The sequence below is a fragment of the Sapajus apella genome, unplaced genomic scaffold (assembly GCF_009761245.1).
Source record: "Sapajus apella isolate SASKATOON/1434 unplaced genomic scaffold, GSC_monkey_1.0 scaffold77, whole genome shotgun sequence".
NCBI classification, from domain to species: Eukaryota; Metazoa; Chordata; class Mammalia; order Primates; family Cebidae; genus Sapajus; species Sapajus apella.
This window is the reverse complement of record NW_022437017.1, coordinates 4,054,622-4,074,859: the sequence shown is the minus strand read 5'-3', so window position 1 is coordinate 4,074,859 and position 20,238 is coordinate 4,054,622. Positions and strand designations below refer to the sequence as shown.

General features: G+C 52.0%; 1 protein-coding gene and 1 long non-coding RNA gene across 9 annotated transcripts in view; one reads left to right on the top strand and one right to left on the bottom strand.

The window, feature by feature from the left end:
- ARHGEF18 (Rho/Rac guanine nucleotide exchange factor 18) overlaps positions 1 to 20,238 on the top strand; it is a 118,343-nt gene that overhangs the window by 93,025 nt on the left and 5,080 nt on the right. For all 8 annotated transcript variants that reach the window (XM_032252042.1, XM_032252043.1, XM_032252041.1 and 5 more), the window contains 12 exons: positions 1,412 to 1,537; positions 3,755 to 3,872; positions 4,692 to 4,940; positions 7,182 to 7,258; positions 9,539 to 9,717; positions 11,243 to 11,334; positions 14,418 to 14,600; positions 16,229 to 16,366; positions 16,980 to 17,110; positions 19,388 to 19,444; positions 19,539 to 19,586; positions 19,682 to 20,152. In XM_032252042.1, coding sequence (XP_032107933.1) covers positions 1,412 to 1,537; positions 3,755 to 3,872; positions 4,692 to 4,940; positions 7,182 to 7,258; positions 9,539 to 9,717; positions 11,243 to 11,334; positions 14,418 to 14,600; positions 16,229 to 16,366; positions 16,980 to 17,110; positions 19,388 to 19,444; positions 19,539 to 19,586; positions 19,682 to 20,152 — 1,869 coding nt within the window. The remainder of the gene's footprint in view (positions 1 to 1,411; positions 1,538 to 3,754; positions 3,873 to 4,691; positions 4,941 to 7,181; positions 7,259 to 9,538; positions 9,718 to 11,242; positions 11,335 to 14,417; positions 14,601 to 16,228; positions 16,367 to 16,979; positions 17,111 to 19,387; positions 19,445 to 19,538; positions 19,587 to 19,681; positions 20,153 to 20,238) is intronic.
- LOC116532674 lies at positions 5,298 to 6,601 on the bottom strand. Its single transcript, XR_004260932.1, has 2 exons — positions 5,577 to 6,601; positions 5,298 to 5,501 (listed from the first exon to the last, which is right to left on the bottom strand). It is a non-coding gene; the product is annotated as an uncharacterized LOC116532674 (long non-coding RNA).

The following is a 20,238-nucleotide window of genomic DNA, read 5'->3' as shown; positions in this document are numbered from 1 at the left end:
GGGCGACACAGCAAGACACCATCTCACTGGGGGAAAGAAAAAAGCATACCTGTGGACCAGCACCATCCGTGATAGTGATATTAACCCCAAATGATCACCCTATGCCAAGATTTACCCAGGGGAGCTGTGCCCCTCATGTGACCTCAAACTGTTTGTTCGAGGCCTCGTGGGTCAACTAATTAGAAAAACACTCCTCCTTTTGCTTTTTATGTTTCTTTCTTTTTTTAAGATGGAATCTTGCTCTGTCACCCAGGCTGGAGTGCAGTGGCGTGATGTTGGCTCACTATCCTCCACCTCCCAGGTTTGAGCGATTCTCATGCCTCATCCTCCCAAGCAGCTGGGATTGCAGGCACGTGCAACTACACCTGGCTAATTTTTTTGTGTTTTTAGTAGAGTTGGGGTTTCACCATGTTGGCCAGGCTGGTCTCCAACTCCTGACCTCAGGTGATCCGCTTGCCTCATCCTCCCAAAGTGCTGGGATTACATGTGTGAGCCACCATGCTAGCCTGCTTTCTATGTTTCTAACGTCCTTTGGCTGAAATTTATTTTTTTTTTCTTGGCTCTCAGGAAGTTTTAATAGCATCTGTAATGCAGCAAAGCCTGAAGCAGAAGGTTTTTTTCAATTTCTTTATTACACCTTGAGATTAGACACCCCCAACTGAAGTATTTCTCTGTTTGAGGACATACTAGAAAATGGAATTGCAGCTAGGCACTGTGGCTCACACCTGTAATCCCAGCGCTTTGGGAGGCTGAGGTGGATGGATCACTCAAGGCCAGCCTGGCCAACGTGGTGAAACACTGTCTCTATTAAAAGAAAAAAATTTAAATTAGCCAGGCATGGTGGCTGCACCTGTAATCCCAGCTACTCGGGAGGCTGTGGCAGGAGAATCGCTTGAACCTGGGAGGCGGAGGTTGCAGTGAGCCGAGATCATGCCATTGCACTCCAGCCTGAGCCACAGAGCAAGACACTGTCTCTAAAATAAAAAAAGAAGGAAAGGGCCAGGTGCAGTGTCTCATGCCTGTAATCCCACACTTTGGGAGGCCAAGGTGGGTGGATCACCTGAGGTCGGGACTTTGAGACCAGCCTGACCAACATGGAGAAACCCCGTCTCTACTAAAAATATAAAAATAAGCCGGGTGTGGTGGCACATGCCTGTAATCCCAGCTACTCCAGAGGCTGAGGCAAGAGAACTGCTTGAACCCAGGAGGCGGAGGTTGTGGTGAGCGGAGATCACACCATTGCACTCCAACCTGGGCAACAAGAGCGAAACTCAATCTCAAAAGAAAGAAAGAAAATGGAACGCAAATAAATCTAATATTTATTTTAGCGGAGTCAGACGAATTTGATGAAAATATCCTTTGGCAGTTTTTGTGTTTGACTGAGTAAGATTTCCTTTCTTTTGTCTATCAGTTTTCAGGTGAAAATGGCGAGAGAATGAAAGAAAAGTACGGGGTGTTTTGTAGTGGCCACAATGAAGCTGTCAGTCATTATAAGTTGCTGCTTCAGCAAAACAAGAAATTTCAAAACTTGATTAAGGTAAAAACACAGTTTTTTTTAAATCAAAAACTTATATTCTTCACTGTGGGTTTTTCCCACAGAATTGTAGAGTCTTGGGAATTGGGAGGTATAAGGCACCTGTTACGTAGCCGTGATTTTTAAGGTTTGGTTTTGGTTTTAACCACAACCCCATTCAGAACACATCAGTGAAATCTTAGGTAGAATCCTGAGATATCGGCTGGGCGCAGTAATGCTAGCACTTTGGGAGGCCAAGGTGGGCAGATCACGAGGTTAGGAGTGAGAGACCATCCTGGCTAACACGGTGAAACCCCACCTCTACTAAAAATACAAAAATTAGCTGAGTGTGATGGCACATGCCTGTAGCTACTCGGGAGGCTGAGGCAGGAGAATTGCTTGAACCCAGGAGGTGGAAGTTGCAGTGAGCCAAGATCATGCCATTACACTACAGCCTGCGTGACATTGCGAGACTCCGTCTCAAACAAACAAAAGAAACCTGAGATGTGAACCAAAGCAGGCCAGATGCAGAGTCTCACGCCTGTAATTCCAGCACTTCGAGAGGCCAAGGTGGGAGGATCGCTTGAGGCCAGGAGTTGGAGACCAGCCTGGGCCACATAGCAAGATCCTGTCTCTTCAAAAAATTTAAAAGTTAGCCAGGCATGATGGTGCACACCTGTATCCCCAGCTACTCCAGCAGCTAAGGAGGGAAAATCACTTGAGATCAGGAGTTTAAGACCAGCCTGGGCAACATAGCAAGACCCCATCTCTATTTTATATATACATATACATATATATATATACACATATATGTATATATACACACACACATATATGTGTACATATTAACAAAATCAATCAAAGAAAGCATATCTAGACTTTTTGCCTTGCCATGCCACAGTGGCCCCTGAGAGGCCCCTGCAGCCCTCAGCATGGGACCTGCTAACCATGACTTTTCAGACTGTTTGAATGTCACAAAGGATTTGTTTGAAGGGGCTGCCACAGGAACTGGCCCTCCAGGGCCAGCCTGTTTTGCCATGGGGATGCCAGCTGTCTTAAGGAAGGTTATTCCAAACCTCTGTCCCCTAGTTGGTCCCTGTTTGCCCCTGGGGCATGTAGAATAATCTTCCTGCCTCCTTTGGGTGAGAGTGGGTAGGTGCACAGAGCCCAACTGGGGTCAGCCAAGTCAAGGGAGACCCCCCACCTCCAGCACCCTACAAATCACACTTGGGGCTGGGCGCGGTGGCTCACGCCCATAATCCCAGCACTTTGGGAGGCCGAGGTGGGTGGATCACGAGGTCAGGAGTTCGAGACCAGCCTGGCCAACATGGTGAAACCCTGTCTCTACTAAAAGTATAAAAATTAGCCGGGTGTGGTGGCAGGCACCTGTAATCCCAGCTATTTGGGAGGCTGAGGCAGGAGAATTACTTGAACCTGGGAGGCGGAGGTTGCAGTGAGCCGAGACTGCACCATTGCACTCCAGCCTGGGCAACAGAGCGAGACGCCAACTAAAAAAAAAAAAAGAAACCACACTTGGACTACAGGAAGTCGGTTCTATCAACGTTGACCTCTTTAGAGGCCCTAACACCGCTGATTCCACAAAAGCTGCATCACCTGTGACCTGGCCAGGACTTGGTTCTGCAGTGGCATTCTACACCCAGGGGTCCAAAGTCAGGAGTGACATGCGTTTAAACTTCATTGCATTATAGGTAGGTGGGAACGGGAGAGAATCGTTTTGGAGCCGCAGTTCCTCGAAGGCGGGAGGGGGATTCCAAAGAAACCTCCGTCCATGGACTCTTGCAAATCCCACAGCGGCTCTGGTCCTCTCAAGTGGCTCCTTGCAAGTGCTGGCATCCCTAAAATGCATGTAAGAGCAGCGGGAGCAAACAAGCAGAAAATGTGCCATGCTCCCGAGAGTGAGCGACAGGTGACCACTTTTGGTTCTCAGCCAGAGGTGAGCATCAGAAAGCACCCAGGACGGGCGTGGTGGCTCACGCTTGGGATCCCAGCACTTCTGGGGAGGCCAAAGTGGGTGGATCACCACACCTGGCCTTTTGTGGCCTTTGTGTATACAGCAGGTGATCCCTGCTTTAGGTATTTCGTGTCTTTCTCCTCCAAAGCAGCAAAGGAAAGGTCCTGGTGAGCAGAAAAAGGAAGGTGCCTTCAGCCTTGGCAGCCAATTGTTGACTAATTGGGCAGGAGACGAGGTGTTAATACAGGGTCTTGCTTTCCGTTTCCTAGAAAATTGGCAACTTCTCCATCGTGCGGCGGCTTGGTGTGCAGGAGTGCATTCTCCTGGTTACGCAGCGCATAACCAAATACCCAGTGCTGGTGGAGCGCATCGTCCAGAACACGGAAGGTAGGCCTCCTCCCCACTGTCCCGCCCACCCGTGCTGCTACAGCCTGGGGCCCTCTCCCTGCACTCGTTCCCTGTTTTAGCAGCAGACTGGATACATTCCCTTTGGAATCCACTTTGCTGGGTGCTGGAGTTTCTTTTTTTTCCTTTGTCTTTTTTTTTTTTTTTTTGAGATGGCGTTTCGCTCTTGTTGCCCCGGGTGGAGTGCAGTGGTGCGATCTTGGCTCACTGCAACCTCCACCTCTCAGGTTCAAGCTATTCTCATGCGTCAGCCTTCTGAGCAACTGGGATTACAGGCACATGCCACCACGCCTGGCTAACTTTTGTATTTTTAGTAGAGACAGGGTTTCACCCTGTTGGCCAGGCTGGTCTCAAACTCCTGAACTCACAATCCGCCCACCTCGGCCTCCCAAAGTGCTGAGACTACAGGCATAAGCCACCACGTCTGGCTCTTCTTTACAGGTGGGTGCCTGTAATCCCAGCTACTTGGGAGACTGAGGCAGGAGAATTGCTTAAACCTGGGAGACAGAGGTTGCTGTGAGCCAAGATCATGACATTGTACTCCAGCCTGAGCCACAGAGTAAGACTCCATCTCAAAAAAAAAAAAAAAAAAAATGAACTCTGGGGAATTGCACTTGTTTTGGAGAACCATTTGCATCTCGGGATTTCACAGTTGGGAAGGTGATCTTGAGGGTCTTCTGAATGGTGGCCTTGGAGAACACAACTCCTAGATCCCACATGCCCATATGTAGCGAGTGTGTCCACTTCTGTTGTGTTCGTGAAAGTGGAAAGGAGAGACGCTAACTCTGCTGTGTGTGGCAGCTGGCACTGAGGACTATGAAGACCTGACCCAGGCTCTGAACCTCATCAAAGATATCATCTCACAAGTGGACACCAAAGTCAGCGAGTGTGAGAAGGGCCAGCGCCTCAGGGAGATCGCAGGGAAGATGGACCTGAAGTCCTCCGGCAAACTCAAGAACGGGCTCACCTTCCGCAAGGAAGACATGCTTCAGCGGCAGCTGCACCTGGAGGGCATGCTGTGCTGGAAGACCACATCAGGGCGCTTGAAAGGTAAAGGCCTGCCCCTGGCCACCTCTAGTGGGTGCCATCTTGGATAAGTGGTCGCCATCTTGGATTGGTGGGTACTCTCCTGATTGGTGGCACTATCCTGTATCTGTGGGTACCATTTTGGTTGCCATTTTGTATTGGTGGGTGTCATGTTGGATTGGTGGCACCATATTGGATGGGTGGGTGCTATGTTGGCTTGGTAGCACCATCTTGGGAGTTTTGGGCACCCTTTTACAATGGTGGGTGCCGTCTTGGATCAGTGGCCATCATCTTGGATTGGTGGATGCTATTTTGGATTACTAGCTTCATCTCTAGTGGTGGCAGCATCTTGGGAGTTGTGGGTGCCCTCTTAGAATGGTGGGTGCCATCTTGGATCAGCGGGCATCATCTTGGATTGGTGGGTGCCATACTGGATTAGTAGCTCCATCTTTAGTGGTGGCAACATCTTGGAGTGGTGGCTATCTTCTTTGAGTGGTGGGCATTCTCTTGGATTGGTGAGCATCCTCTTGGATTGATGGGTGCCATCTTGGATTGGTGGCACAGTCTTGGGAATGGTAGTACCATCTTGGATCAGTGGGCACCATTTCAGTTGGTGGATGTCATCTTAGATTGGTGTCATGGTCTTGGGAGTGATGGCACCATCTTGGATCAGTGGGTGCCATCTTGGAATGGTGGCATCATCTTAGATCAGTAGGCTCCCTCTTGGATCAGTGGGCACCATTTTGATTGGTGGGTGCCATCTCGGATCAGTGAGATGGTCTTGGGAGTGATAGCACCATCTTTGATTAGTGGGTGCCATCTTGGACTGGTGGCATGGTCTTGGGAGCAGTGGCGTCATCTTGGATCAGTGGGTGCCCTCTTGCATCGGCAGTCACCATGTTGGTTTGATGGGTGTCAGCTGACACACAGCCACTGAGGTCTGGCTACTTCATGGCTGAAGGGAGGTTATGAGCTGAGTCAGGATGAGCAAGGCAGCTGGTGTGTAGCGTAACACGAGGTGGCTGTATCACCATTCCTCCTCCTCTGGTCTTTGGAAGGGTACAGTACAAACCAGGAGGGCACACCGAGTCACTGACTTTCAGATGGAAACCCAGGGTGTTGGCATCATGACACCCCAGGTTTGGGCCCAGAATTCCAAACACACTCAGCTGCTCATCTGGACAGTCATGGGCCAGCCTGCCTGCCATGGGCCAAGCCACTGACAGGCCCCCATGTGGATAGAGAATACCCCCAGGACTGCTGATCATTGTCCCCAAGCATCCCACTCGCTGCCCAGGGTGTGGTCCGAGCCCTGCTTTCAAGATCCATGTTGCAGTTCAGACCAGAGTGCTCAGGATTTATCCCTGGGTTTCCTGTTCATTTTTGGAGCCTCTAGAGACATCCCAAGCTATCTATTCACATCAGCATCTTTAAAGAGCCTGAGGGAGTCATTGAGGTGGCCAAATGACAGCATTTGCCCACTGGTCATTTGAGTAGGAGTGTATTTTGCAGATAGATTTAGTGCCTTCTGCCCACCAGGCACCGAGTTGGATGGTAAGAATATACCCAACGGGACAAGACCTTGCCCCTAGTGTCCTAGGGCTTCACTCACTGGGGCTGAAAGAGAGAAACAAGCAAACAGAAAAATGAGTTAGAAGCCCAACTGATGCTTTAAGGAAGCCAGCAGGCTGTAGTGCAAGCAAATTAGCAAAAGTGCTTCTGACTTAGACAGGGGTGTTGGAAGCAGTTCCCCAAAAGTGGTGTTGCCCTTGAAATCCACATCTTACATGGATGACAGCTGGCAAAAAGAGAGGGAGCTTGTGCAGGGAAAAATACCCCTTATAAAACTGTCACATCTCGTGAGACTCATTCACTCTCACGAGAACAGCACGGAAAAGACTTGCCCCCATGGTACAATTACCTCCCACTGGGTCCTTCTCACAGCACGTGGAAACTCAAGAGGAGATGTGGGTGGGGACACAGCCAAACCATATCAGACACTCAAAGGTCAGACCCAGCAGGTGTGTTGTTACAGCAAAGAGAACTGCTTGAGCTCTGGACATGGAAGGGTCTTAGAGGAGGCTCCGGCTGCTCATTGGTGCAGAAGGTTGAGAACTAGAAAGGTGATGGCGGGTGGGAGGCAAGGCAGAAAGGAAACTTCTTAGCCCAGGTGGAAACATCAAACTGCTTATACCTTCCTGGGAGGCGGCGTCTGCCGGGGTGCCCAGAAAGACCTCCTGGCCTCCTTCCATGCTGTTTCCCCAGATGTCCTGGCTGTCCTGCTGACCGACGTGCTTTTGCTCCTACAAGAAAAAGATCAGAAATACGTCTTTGCTTCTGTGGTATGTATCCCCTCTTCAGACGAATGGTTGGCTGGGTGCAGTGGCTTATGCCTGTAATCACAACACTTTGGGAGGCCAAGGCAAGCAGATCACTTGAGGTCAGGAGTTCGAGACCAGCCTGGCCAACCTGTTGAAACCCAGTCTCTACTAAAAGTACAAAAATTAGCTGGGCATGGTGGCCCACGTTGTAGTCCCAGCTACTCAGGAGGCTAAGGCAGGAGAATCATTTGAACCCAGGAGGCGGAGATTGTGGTGAGCCGAGATCACACCACTCTTCTCCAGCCTGGGCAACAGAGTGAGACTCTGTCTCAAAAAAAAGAAAAGGGCCCTGGGACCTCGGGGGGGGTTGGCTGAAACTGTCCATGGGAGGTACACCTTTGGGTTACCCAGGCCCATGTAGCTGGGATTACAGACGCCCGCCACCATGCCTAGCTAATTTTTTGCATTTTTAGTAGAGACAGGGTTTCACCATGTTGGTCAGGCTGGTCTCCAACTCCTAACCTCAAGTGATCCTCCTGCCTTGGCCTCCCAAAGTGCCAGGATTATAGGTGTGAGCCACCACACTCAGCTGCTGGTGTGTTCTTAACCAGTGTGTTTGTTTACTGCGGCTGCTGTAAACAAAGTACCGGGTGGTTTAGACCACAGAAGTGTATTGTCTTACATTCCTATAGGCTGAAATCCAAGATCAAGGTGTCAGCAGGGTTGGTTTCTTCTGAGGCCCCTTGGCTTGTAGACAGCTGTCTGCTCCTTGTGTCCGCCTCACCTGGCCATTCCTCTGTGTCTGTCTCTGTGCTAATGTCCTCCTATTAGAAGGATGCCAGTCAGATTGGGTTAGGTCCCACCCATGACCTCATTTCACCATAATCATCTCTTTTTTTTTTGAGACAGAGTCTCGCTCTGTCACCCAGGCTGGAGTGCAGTGGCACAATCTCAACTCACTGCACCCTCCACCTCCCGAGTTCAAGTGATTCTCCTGCCTCAGCCTCCCATGTAGCTAGGATTACACGTACCCACCACTACATCCAGCTAATTTGTGTATTTTTAGTAGAGATGGGGTTTCACCATGTTCGCCAGGCTGGTCTCAAACTCCTGACCTCAGGTGATCCACCCACCTTGGCCTCCCAAAGTGCTGGGATTACAGGTGTGAGCCACCACACCCGAACCTTATTTACCTCTTTAAATGAGGCCTCATCTCCAAAGACAGCCACATGCTGAGGTACTAGGGGTCAGGACCTCGTATGAATCTGTGGGGAACACAGTACAGTTAAAATGTGCATTTTGCTGGTCTATGGAAGCATTGTCTCTTGAAGGATGCGTGACAGACTAGAAATACCCTTGGCTCTGGCTAGCCTGAGGCACAAGACAGAGATGAGTTTATTTGTTGTTATATACTACATACTGTTACACTAATCTTTTGAGCTTTGTAGTATGTATATGTAGTGCTGATTACTTTTTTTTTTTTTTTGAGACTGAGTCTTGCTCTGTCACCTGGTTGGAGTGCAGAGGCTTGATCTCTGCAATCTCTACCGCCTGGGTTCAAGCGATTCTCCTGCCTCAGCCTCCCGAGTAACTGGGATTACAGGTCCCCGCCACCACACACAGCTAATTTTTATATTTTTAGTAGAGATGTTGGCCAAGATGGTCTCGATCTCTTGACCTTGTGATCCGCCCGCCTCAGCCTCCCAAAGTGCTGGGATTACAGGTATGCAACACCGCACCCGGGCCACTGATTACTTTAGAAAAAAATTTTCAGCTGATGAAATTGACATATTATCTGGATGCTAAGAGGCAAGATGGCTCATGCCTGTAATCTCAGCACTTTGGGAGGCCAAGGTGGGAGGATCATTTGAGCCCAAGAGTTCAAGACCAGCCTGGGAAACATAGTGAGATCCCTTCTCTACAAAAAAATACAAAAATTAGCTGGGCATGGCGGCACACGCCTGTAATTCCAGCTACTAAGGAGGCTGAGGTGGGAGGATCGCTTGAGCCCAGGTGGTCAAGGCTGCAGTGAGCCATGATTGCACCACTGCGCCACAGCCTGGGTGACAGAGCAAGACCTGGCCTCCAAAAAAGTTAAAAAAAAAGGATTCTAGGATTTTATTGTAATAATGTCTTTTTTTCCCCAGAGGACAATATATATCTGCTTTGAATTGTTTAAAAAGAAACAAGGAGCATGACCCCACCCACCCCGTTAGTTCCCCTCACCAGGCCCATGACCTCGCTGCTGTTTGGGTGCAGTGGGGTAAAGGGGGACCTCCCCAATGCCCTCTACCCATGCAGGACTCGAAGCCACCTGTCATCTCGTTACAAAAGCTCATCGTGAGGGAGGTGGCCAATGAGGAAAAAGCGATGTTTCTGATCAGCGCCTCCTTGCAAGGGCCGGAGATGTATGAAATCTACACGAGCTCCAAAGAGGACAGGAATGCCTGGATGGCCCACATCCGAAGGGCCGTGGAGAGGTGAGGAGGGCCTGGAGGGTCTCCCCACCCCATGTTCCTTCCGATGACCAGTCCACCCTTGGCTTCGACAGTTGGCCATCAGCTGTGACCTTGAACACCCTCATCCCAGCTTGGGCCCCATGATGCCATTCCAGCTTTTTCTGATGACTCAATGATGACTCAATCTGTTGGATGTGGAGGCCAACGGGCCCGGAAAGGCAGCTCTAACCTGGGCCTTTCTGCTCTTGTGGGCCATTAGCAGGCCCACGTGACATGGCAGGCTGTCTGTATTCTTGGGCCAGACATATTGGAGCAGGTCTCGGCATCTTGTCCTTCCTCCTTGGGCCCAGCACCCCTCAGGGCCCAGGATCAGCTGGCTTCCCCTCCCTGTTTGTTTGTTTGTTTGTTTGTTTTTGAGACAGAGCCTTGCTCTGTCACCCAGGCTGGAGTGCAGTGGCACAATCTCGGCTCACTGCAGCCTCTGCCTCCCAGGTTAAAGAGGTTCTCCTGCCTCAGCCTCCTGAGTAGCTGGGATTACAGGCGTGAACCACTGCACCCGGCTTTTTTTTTTTTTAGAGTCAGACTCTTGCTCTGTCACCCAGACTGGGGTGCACTGGCACAATCATAACTTACTGCAACCCCAAACTCCTGGGCTCAAATGAACCTACTCCCTCAGTCTCCCAAGTAGCTGGAACTATAAGCACATACCACCACACCCAGCTAATTTTTTTATTTTTGTAGAGATGGGGCCTCACTCTGTTGCCCAGGCTGGTCTTGAACTCCCGGCCTCAAGCCATCTTTCTGCCTTGGCCTCCCAAAGTGTTGTGATTATAGGCATGAGCCACCATGTCCGGCCAGAATGCCCTCTCTTGATGCCTGGAAGCTTCCTGGTGCTGTAGCCTGATTCAGACCACCACCACCTCCCCACCATCCACAGTAGCTGTAGCTCTGTGGGGCTTGCAGCCTCCCACCTACACCTCGCAGGTCCCCTGCAAGCATGTTGTCCCCAGGACTCTTCCTCCAAGTCACAGGAAGCAGGTAAAACCTCTTCCTGGTTATGCCCTGGGTGCTTTGGGGCCAGACAAATGCCAGTGGCTCTTTTTCTTCCCCTCATTGTCCTCCTGCACCATGAACAAGCTAAATCAGGGCCAGGAGCAGTGACTCACACCTGTAATCCCCGCACTTTGGGAGGCTGAGGTGGGTGGATCAGGAGGTCAGGAGTTCAAGACCAGCCTGACCAAGATAGTGGAACCCTGTCTCTACTAAAAATACAAAAAAATAGCCAGGTGTGGTGGCACGCACCTGTAGTCTCAGCTACTCGGGAGGCTGAGGCAGAGAAATGCTTAAACCCAGAAGGCAGAGGTTGCAGTGATCCAAGATTGTGCCACTGCACTCCAGCCTGGGCAACAGTGAGGAAAAAAAGAAAGGCTAAATTACTCCCAAAGTCAGAGACAGTCATAGCAGCTGGTTCTGCAGAACCAGCATCTGTGCCGGAGGCCGGCCTGGCTGGGAAGCACAGTTACCCACCCATCCCCTCTCCCTGCAGCTGCCCTGACGAAGAGGAGGGGCCCTTCAGCCTGGCGGAAGAGGAAAGGAAGGTGGTTGAGGCCCGAGCCACAAGACTCCGGGACTTTCAAGGTGAGGGGGAGACAGTGCTGTGGGCACAACCCTTGTGTGGTGAGCGCTGGGTCCCCCATCCGGACTGGCCATGGAGAGCAAACTGCCCCCCAAGTGACCCGTGTAAAACCCCCCACGTGACCTGGTGTTTTCCCTCGGGCTGTGCTGTGTCCTGCAGCTCTGTGAAGCATTAGAACGGTGTTGTGCCATGACATAGTGATTTCCAGAGGTCACTTAGCCCTTTGGGGGTATGTGGAAAAGGGACGGAGTAGAGCTTAGGGGACCTGAGCACCTTCCAGAGCTGACCACGCAGCCACACATGCCGTCACCAGCCCATCCTCGTGCAGGCAGGAGCTCGACAGAGTGTCCCAGTCCTATATGAAGGAATAGCACAGGGCCCCCACAACCTCCTTCCAGAGCTTCCTCCTCCCTGTTTGTTTAATTACGTTATTGAGATGTAATTCACGCACCACGCCACTCACTCTCCCATTCGTTTGATTCGGTGGCATTTTAGTGCATTTCCAGTTGTGCAGCCAGAACCACATTCACTTTAGAACATTCCACCTCCCTAGAAAAGAAGCCCCATCTCCCTTACCAGTCACTCCCCATCCCCTACCCCAACCCCGGCAACAGGAATCTCCTTCCTGTCTGTGGATTGGCCCGTCCTGGACACTCCATATAAATGGAGTCACACACTGCACGGCCTTTTGTGTCTGGCTTCTCTTGCTCAGTGTGGTGTTCTCGAGGTTCATCCACGTTCAGTGAGCATGTGTTCAAGAACAATTCCTGGACCCTGTGGCCTGCAGCAAGTTCCCTTCTTCCCTTTCACTGTATTATTCATTTTTTAAATTGCGTAATACTAAAACAGAAAGTGGCCTGGCACAGTGACTCATACCTATAATCCCAGCACTTTGGGAGGTGGAGGCAGATGGATTACTTGAGGCCAGGAGTTGGAGACCAGCCTGGGCAACAGAGCGAGACCCTGCCTCTGAACAAAAGAAGAAATAGAAAGATATTCTCTTTACCAAGATAATCTTAACCATCTCAAATGCTTATCAAAAGCTGATGGCATCCTACCCTAGGGACACTCCTGTTAAAATCTGGAGAAGGGTCAGGCCACCCACTCTCACCATTATTATTTTCATCCTAAAGGTTCCAGTCAGGGTGATAAGGAAAGAAACAAGAATAAGATATTATTGGAGGCCGGGCACAGTGGCTCACGCCTGTAATCCCAGCACTTTGGGAGGCCAAGGTGGGCAGATCACCTGAGGCCAGGAGTTCCAGACCAACCTGACCAACGTGGCGAAACCCGGTCTCTACTGAAAATACAAAAAAAATTAGCTGGGCGTAGTGGCACATGCCTGTAATCCCAGCTACTCGGGAGGCTGAGGCAAGAGAATCACTTGAACCCGGAGGCAGAGGTTACAGTGAGCTGAGATTGTGCCACTGCACTCCAACCTGGGCAACAAGAGTGAAACTCTGTCTCAAAAAACAAAAAAGCAAGATATTATTGGAAGGGAGTGGTAAAGTTATTTTCACATATGTCATGATTTTTTTGCCTGGAAAACCCAGTAGTATCAACTGAAAAACTACTGACCTGGTAGGAGCGTTGAGCAATTTAGCTGAATGTGGTGCATATGTACTAGCAATCACCAGTAGGAAGGTCTAATAAAATAAGTCCCTTTATAAGTCCAACGGGGGGAAAAAAAAGGATAAAACCCCAGAGGCTTATAAGAGGAGTTAAGTGGTGAAAACCTTGACCCACGGGCCTGAAGAAAAACTTTCCTAATTAGAAAACAGTCTTTGCCAGGCACAGTGGCTCATGCCTGTCATCCCAGCATTTGGGCAGGCTAAGGCAGGTAGATTGCTTGAGTCCAGGAGTTCAAGACCAGCCTGGGCAATGTGGCAGAACCCTGCCTCTACAAAAAAAAAAAAAAAAAATGAATTAATCAGTCACGGTAGCACATTCCTATGGTCCCAGCTACTCGAGAGGCTGAGGTGGGAGGATCCCTTGAGCCTGGGAGATCAAGGCTGCCACCTGCTTCATCTCCCAGGCATGCACCACCACACCCGGCTGTTTTTAAATTTCTTCATAGACACAGAATCTCATATTGTTGCGCAGACTGGTCTCGAATTCCTGGCCTCGAGCTGTCCTCCTACCTTCGCCTTCTATAGTGCTGAGATTATAGGCCTGAACCACCACATCTAACCTGATTTTTACAATCCTATCTCAGAAAAGAAAGAAAGAAAACTCAGTTTTCTAAGGCTCTAAGTTGGTCCCAGACTAATAAATGGGCCTGATGCAATTGTCACTCACACCCTACTGTGTTTGATTTTGTTTTTTTTTTTTTTTTTTGGAGACAGAGTTTTGCTCTTGTTGCCCAGGCTGGAGTGCAGTGGCACGATCTTGGCTCACCACCACAACCTCCGCCTCCTGGGTTCAAGCAATTCTCCTGCCTCAGCCTTCTGAGTAGCTGGGATTACAGGCATGCACCACCATGCCCGGTTAATTTTGTATTTTCAGTAGAGACAGGTTTCTCTATGTTGGTGAGGCTGATCTTGAACTCCTGACCTTAGGTGATCTGCCCGCCTCGGCCTCCCAAAGTGCTGGGATTACAGGCGCGAGCACCTAGCCTATTTTATTTTTTTTTAGAGACAGGGTTTTGCTTTGTCGCCCAGGCTGGAGTGAAGTGGTGCAATCACTGCAGCCTTGAATTCCTAGGCTCAAGCAACCCACCTGCCTCACCTCCCAGGCATGCATCAGCACACCCAGCTAATTTAATTTTTTTTTATTTCTTTGTAGAGACAGAGTCTTATGATATTGCCCAGGCTGGTCTCAAACTCCTGCCTGCATGCAACCCTCCTACCTTTGCCTCCCTAAGTGCTGGGATTACAGGCCTGAGCCACCACAGCTAACCTGATTTTTATAACAAGGGGGAAAACAGAGGACAAAGCCATGCTCTCCCCCATCTCCCAGGAATGCAGGACACAGGGCAGCCTACCTCGGGGCAGGGCCAGCAGGGGTCCTCATCCCTGGGGTGCCAATGATCCCAGGGAAGGTCAACCGGGCTGACCGTCACGTCACCTCCACTGTCACTTTGCAGAGCGGCTGAGCATGAAAGACCAGTTGATCGCACAGAGCCTGCTAGAGAAGCAGCAGATCTACCTGGAGATGGCCGAGATGAGCGGCCTGGAAGACCTGCCCCAGCCCCAAGGCCTGTTCCGAGGAGGGGACCCATCCGAGACCCTGCAGGGGGAGCTAATTCTCAAGTCGGCCATGAGCGAGAGTAAGTCGGCTGCCCCCACCTCAAGGGTGCAGTCCTACCTGCGTGGGCTCCTCAGGGGACCCCAGGCCAGGCTCCTGTCCAGGACAGGCTTCTATCTGGGGGGGCCCAGGAGCGGTGCTGACCCCCCGCTGGTACCTGCTAGAGCCAGAAGGGCCTTAGATACAACCGCTTTAATGCTCCCTGTGTGCAGAGGCTCTAAGTCTGGCTGCGGGGAGGACCTGAAGTTGACTGAGCCTGGTTCCCTACCCACCAGAGGCTCCTCTTCCTCCTGGGAGGTGGGTCCCTGGTGATACCCCAGAAAAACTCACGCATGCTCCCTCAGTGGGTCCCCATGCACAGCTCCAGCACAGCTGCCAGGCCCTTGGGCTGGCAACTTGGGCAGGCGGTCAGTACCCAGTCTGCTTTTTTTTTTTTTTGAGATGGAGTCTTGCTCTGTCACCCAAGCTAGAGTGCAATGGCATGATCTCAGCTCACTACAACTTCCACCTCCAGGGTTCAAGCAATTCTCCTGCCTCAGCGTCCCCAGTAGCTGGGATTATAGGCATGCTCTACCACACCTGGCTAGTTTTGTATTTTTACTAGAGACGGGGTTTCTCCATGTTGTTCAGGCTGGTCTTGAACTCCCGACCTCCGGTGATCCACCCGCCCTGGCCTCCCGAAGTGCTGGAATTATAGGTGTAAGCCATCACACCAAGCTTTTTTTCTTTTTTTTTTGAGATGGAGTCTCCCTCTATCACCCAAGCTAGAGTGTAGTGGCGCAATCTCAGCTCACTGCAATCTCTGCCTCCTGAGCTCCAGATTCTCATGCTTCAGCCTCCCAAGTAGCTGGGATTACAGGCATGCACCACCATGCCTGGCTCATTTTTGTATTTTTAGTAGAGACGGGTTTCGCCATGTTGGCCAGGCTGGTCTCGAACTTCTGACCTCAAGTGATCCGCCTGCCTTGGGCCTCCCAAAGTGCTGGGATTACCGGTGTGAGCCACAGTGCCCGGTGGCCCCAGTCTGCTCTTTCAACAGTGAGGGAAGCAGACACAGCCCCTGCCTTCCAGAGCCTTTCCACAGAATAAGGCAGAGACTGGGGGTCAGCCTTTCTCCCTCCAGCCCCACTGACATCCTTCCAACCTGCTCCAACAGCCGTTGTTCTTGTCCCCACCTCTTTGCTGGGCCACAGCCTGTTGGTCCTAGAGGGCTTTCTGTGGACAGCGCTTCCCCGCAAAGTCACTCTCCCAAATGGCCATTGTCATACAATCAGTGTATAGTCATTGTCATGTAATACACCGAGTGTGTCCTGCTGGCCCTTGGCAGGGCCACATCCAGCATTCACCAGCCCCTGGCTCAGGGCGGCCTGGCAGAAGGGGTGGGAGGAGTCTGTACCCACCCTCCCCATGGCTGCCCCACGGCCTTGTCCTCTCACTTAGACGCAGATTGGCCTGTCCTGGTGTCCGTACCTGAAGTAAGGGTGTGCACAGGGATGGTGGGGCCGAAATGCCATGGCAGACAGTGGGGGGAGGCGATCACCACTCCAGTGAGTCCTCCATCTCCCGGGTCTCACTGCCCCAGCACTCCGTATTCCCTTGGCACACTTCCACAGGGCGACCTGTGCCTCCTGTCCCCCCTTCTTTCCACAGTCGAGGGCATCCAGAACCTGATCTGCAGGCGACTAGGCAGCGCCAACGGCCAGGCGGAAGACGGGGGCAGCTCCACAGGCCTGCCCAGGAGGGCCGAGACCTTCGGAGGCTACGACTGCACAAATAGCCCCAGCAAGAGTAAGAGCAGGGCCGCCTCCCCTCCCGCCCTCGAGTGCCCCTCAGGATGCACATTCGCTTATATGGGGTTTCTTGGAACCTTCTTTTTTTTTTTTTTTTTTTGAGACAGAGTCTTACTCTGTCACCCAGGCTGGAATGCAGTGGCTTGATCTCTGATCTCTGCTCTGTGTAACCTCCACCTCCTGGGTTCAAGCTATTCTCCTGCCTCAGCTTCCCAAGTAGTTGGGATTACAAGCACACGCCACCATGCCCAGCTAATTTTTGTATTTTTAGTAGAGATGGGGTTTCGCCACGTTGGCCAGGCTGGTCTCGAAATCCTGACCTCAGGTGATCTGCCCACCCCGGCCTCCCAAAGTGCTGGGATTGCAGGCGTGAGCCCATGTGTCCAGCCGGTTTCCTGGAACCTTCTGAACCCCTCCAGGCATTGTTGGTTGAGTGGTGACAGCAGTACCCAGACCAGCCCACCCCTTTACAGCAGGTGTCTGTACTGCAGATGTCACCATTCGGGGACCAGCCTGGGTTTCCTACCTGGGTAGGGGCTTGGGTGGACTGGGAAGGTTCCCTCTCCCGATGTGATGGCAGCATCCTCACGCCCTTGACTTGGGGCTCTCAGATGGCAGTTTCAAGAAGAAAGTCGGCAGCATCGACCCCAGGCCCCGAGACTGGCAAGGCCCCCCAAACAGCCCGGACTTGAAGCTTGGTGACAGTGACATTCCTGGGGGCTCCGAGGAATCACCACAGGCGGTACGTGGATATCCGTGTGCTCGGCACAGTCCGAGTCGCCATAAGGATTCATGCATGTGAGCAGCTTCTGCTGGGGCTGTCTAGTTTCCGTCTTACCATCGTTGATAAGCGCTGTTCCATTTCAATAATAATATCTCAGCCCAGATTAAGTTGCTGGTAGGGGATTTCTTCCTGCAGCCTTCTGGGAAAAGCAAGAGGTCCCCAGGAGGAAGGCTGAGGAGGGGACAGGCTCAGGGCACTCACCGTGGCTTCATCAACAGGCGAGGAACCCCCTACAGGGACCACCAGCTTTCAGCCGGGGCGCCTACCAGATGCCAGATCTCCCCAGCTGTTCCCTTCCCATTGAATCACATGGCCAGATGCCTACTCAACCTTGCCCACGTTAGAGGTGCGAGGCTAAGGCTAGCTCCCTCTGGTCAGCTCTGAGGCTTGGACGTGCCTCTGTGGCCAGATCTGGCAGGCACCTAGGCTTTACAGCCAAGCCCACTCTGCCTCCCAGGCGGCCCAGCCCCTCATTTTCCAAATACCCAGATTTGTACAAGTCAGATGACTGCCGGGCCTGTGTCCCCAGTCATAACCTGGTCCTGGGTCCTTCATGTTACCCATACAAAGGGATGTATTTTCAATAATAAGCAGGGGCTGGGTGCGGTGCCTCACACCCATAATCCCAGTGTTTTGGGAGATAAGGTCTCTCTCTGTCACCCAGGCTGGAGGGCAGTGGTGTGATCACAGCTCACACAGCCTCTAATTCCTAGGCTCAAGCGATCCTCCCACCTCAGCCTCCCAAGTAGCTGGGACTACAGGTGCACACCCCCACATCTGGCTAATTTTTTAAATTTTTGTAAATAATGGGGTCTTATTATGTTGCCCAGGCTGGTTTCCAACTCCTGGCTCAGGCAGTCCTCCTGCCTTGGCCTCCCAAAGAGATGAGATTACAGGCAAGGTCGCCATGCCTGGGCCTGGGAGGATCACTTGAGGCCTGGAGTTTGAGACCAGCCTGGGCAACACCACATTTCAACAAAATATTTTTAAAACAGCTGATCCTTTGGCTGGGTGCAGTGGCTCATGCCTGTAATCCCAGCACTTCAGGAGGCCAACTCAGGGGGATCACTTGAGTCCAAGGGTTCAGGACCAGCCTGGCTAACATGTTGAAACCCTGTCTCTGCTAAAAATATAAAAGTTAGTTGGGCGTGGTGGTAGATGCCTGTAATCCCAGCTACTCAGGAGACTGAAGTGGGAGGATCACTTGAACCCAGGAAGTGGAAGTTGCAGTGAGCTGAGATTTCACCACTGAACTCCATCCTGGGCAACGGAGTGAAACTTTGTTTCAAAAAAACTAAAATTAAAATTAAAAATGGCTGCTGATCTGTGCTTCTGAAATGACCTTGGTGGAAAAAATATTTTTTAAATGGCTGCCAGGTGCGGTGGCTTATGCGTGTAATCCTAGCACTTTGGGAGGCCAAGGCAGGTGATCACCTGAGTTCAGGAGTTCCAGACCAGCCTGACCAACTTGGTGAAACCCTGTCTCTACTAAAAATACAAAATTAGCCATGCATGGTGGTGTAAGGCTAATTGGGAGGCTGAGGCAGGAGAATCACTTGAACCAGGGAGGTGGAGGTTGCAGTGAGCCGAGATCTTGCCATTGCCATTGCACTCCAGCCTGGGCAACCAGTCTTTATTTTTATTTTTCCAATTTTTTTTTCCCCACCTGCAACTGTCTTGATCGAATTATAACAACTAGTCTTTTAAAAAATGATAATAATAAATTAAATAAAAATAGCTGATCCTAGTGGTACACACCTGTATTCCCAGCTGCTCAGGAGGTCGAGGTGGAAGGATGGGGCCACTATACTCTACAGCAAGACCCTGTCTCAAAAAATAAAGAAGAAAAGAAGAGGCCGGGCGCGGTGGCTCAAGCCTATAATCCCAGCACTTTGGGAGGCCGAGGCGGGTGGATCACGAGGTCAAGAGATCGAGACCATCCTGGTCAACATGGTGAAACCCCGTCTCTACTTAAAAATACAAAAAATTAGCTGGGCATGGTGGTGCGTGCCTGTAATCCCAGCTACTCAGGAGGCTGAGGCAGGAGAATTGCCTGAACCCAGGAGGCGGAGGTTGCGGTGAGCCGAGATCGCGCCATTGTACTCCAGCCTGGGTAACATGAGTGAAACTCCGTCTCAAAAAAAAAAGAAGAAGAAAAGAAGAAGCAGGCTTGGGTCTGGTCGGATGGGTTTTGAGCCGCTCTCTGTGGTTTGATGGTGGGTGTCCTCTTCCCAGGTGGAGGCGCCAGGCACGGAGTCTGACCCCAGTCTGCCCACCGTCCTGGAGTCGGAGGTAGGCACCCACTTTCCATCCTCCCGGTGCCATGTGCACGCGTGTGTGGCCTCAGGCCCGAGAGCTAGCGTCAATCTCCCTCTCCTCCCCGCAGCTTGTCCAGCGGATCCAGACGCTGTCCCAGCTGCTCCTGAGCCTGCAGGTACGGGGGCAGGGTGGGGCCGGCCACACGTGCCCTTTCCGAGTAGGCTGGGACACGGGTGCGGCTCTCACCCGCCTGGCCCTGGCCTTCCGCAGGCGGTCATCGCCCACCAGGACAGCTTTGTGGAGACGCAGCGGGCAGCCATCCAGGAGCGCGAGAAGCAGTTCCGGCTGCAGTCGACGCGCGGGAACCTGCTGCTGGAACAGGAGCGGCAGCGCAACTTCGAGAAGCAGCGGGAGGAACGTGCAGCCGTGGAGAAGCTGCAGAGCCAACTGCGGCAGGAGCAGCAGCGCTGGGAGCATGAGCGCGAGCGGCAGCGGCAGGAGCTGGAGCGCGCAGGCGCAAGGCTGCAGGAGCGCGAGGGCGAAGCGCGGCAACTGCGCCAGCGGCTGGAGCACGAGCGCGCCGAGCTGGAGCGCCAACGCCAGGCCTACCAGCACGACCTGGAGCGGCTGCGTGAGGCCCAGCGCGCCGTGGAGCGTGAGCGGGAACGCCTGGAGCTGCTGCGCCGCCTCAAGAAGCAGAACACCGCGCCGGGCGCGCTGCCACCTGATGCACTGGCCGAGGTGAGCGCGCAGCAGCCCGTGTGCACAGGTGGGGGGTGGAGGTGTGACCATTTTGCACGTGCATTTGCACAAGCACGTGTATGTGA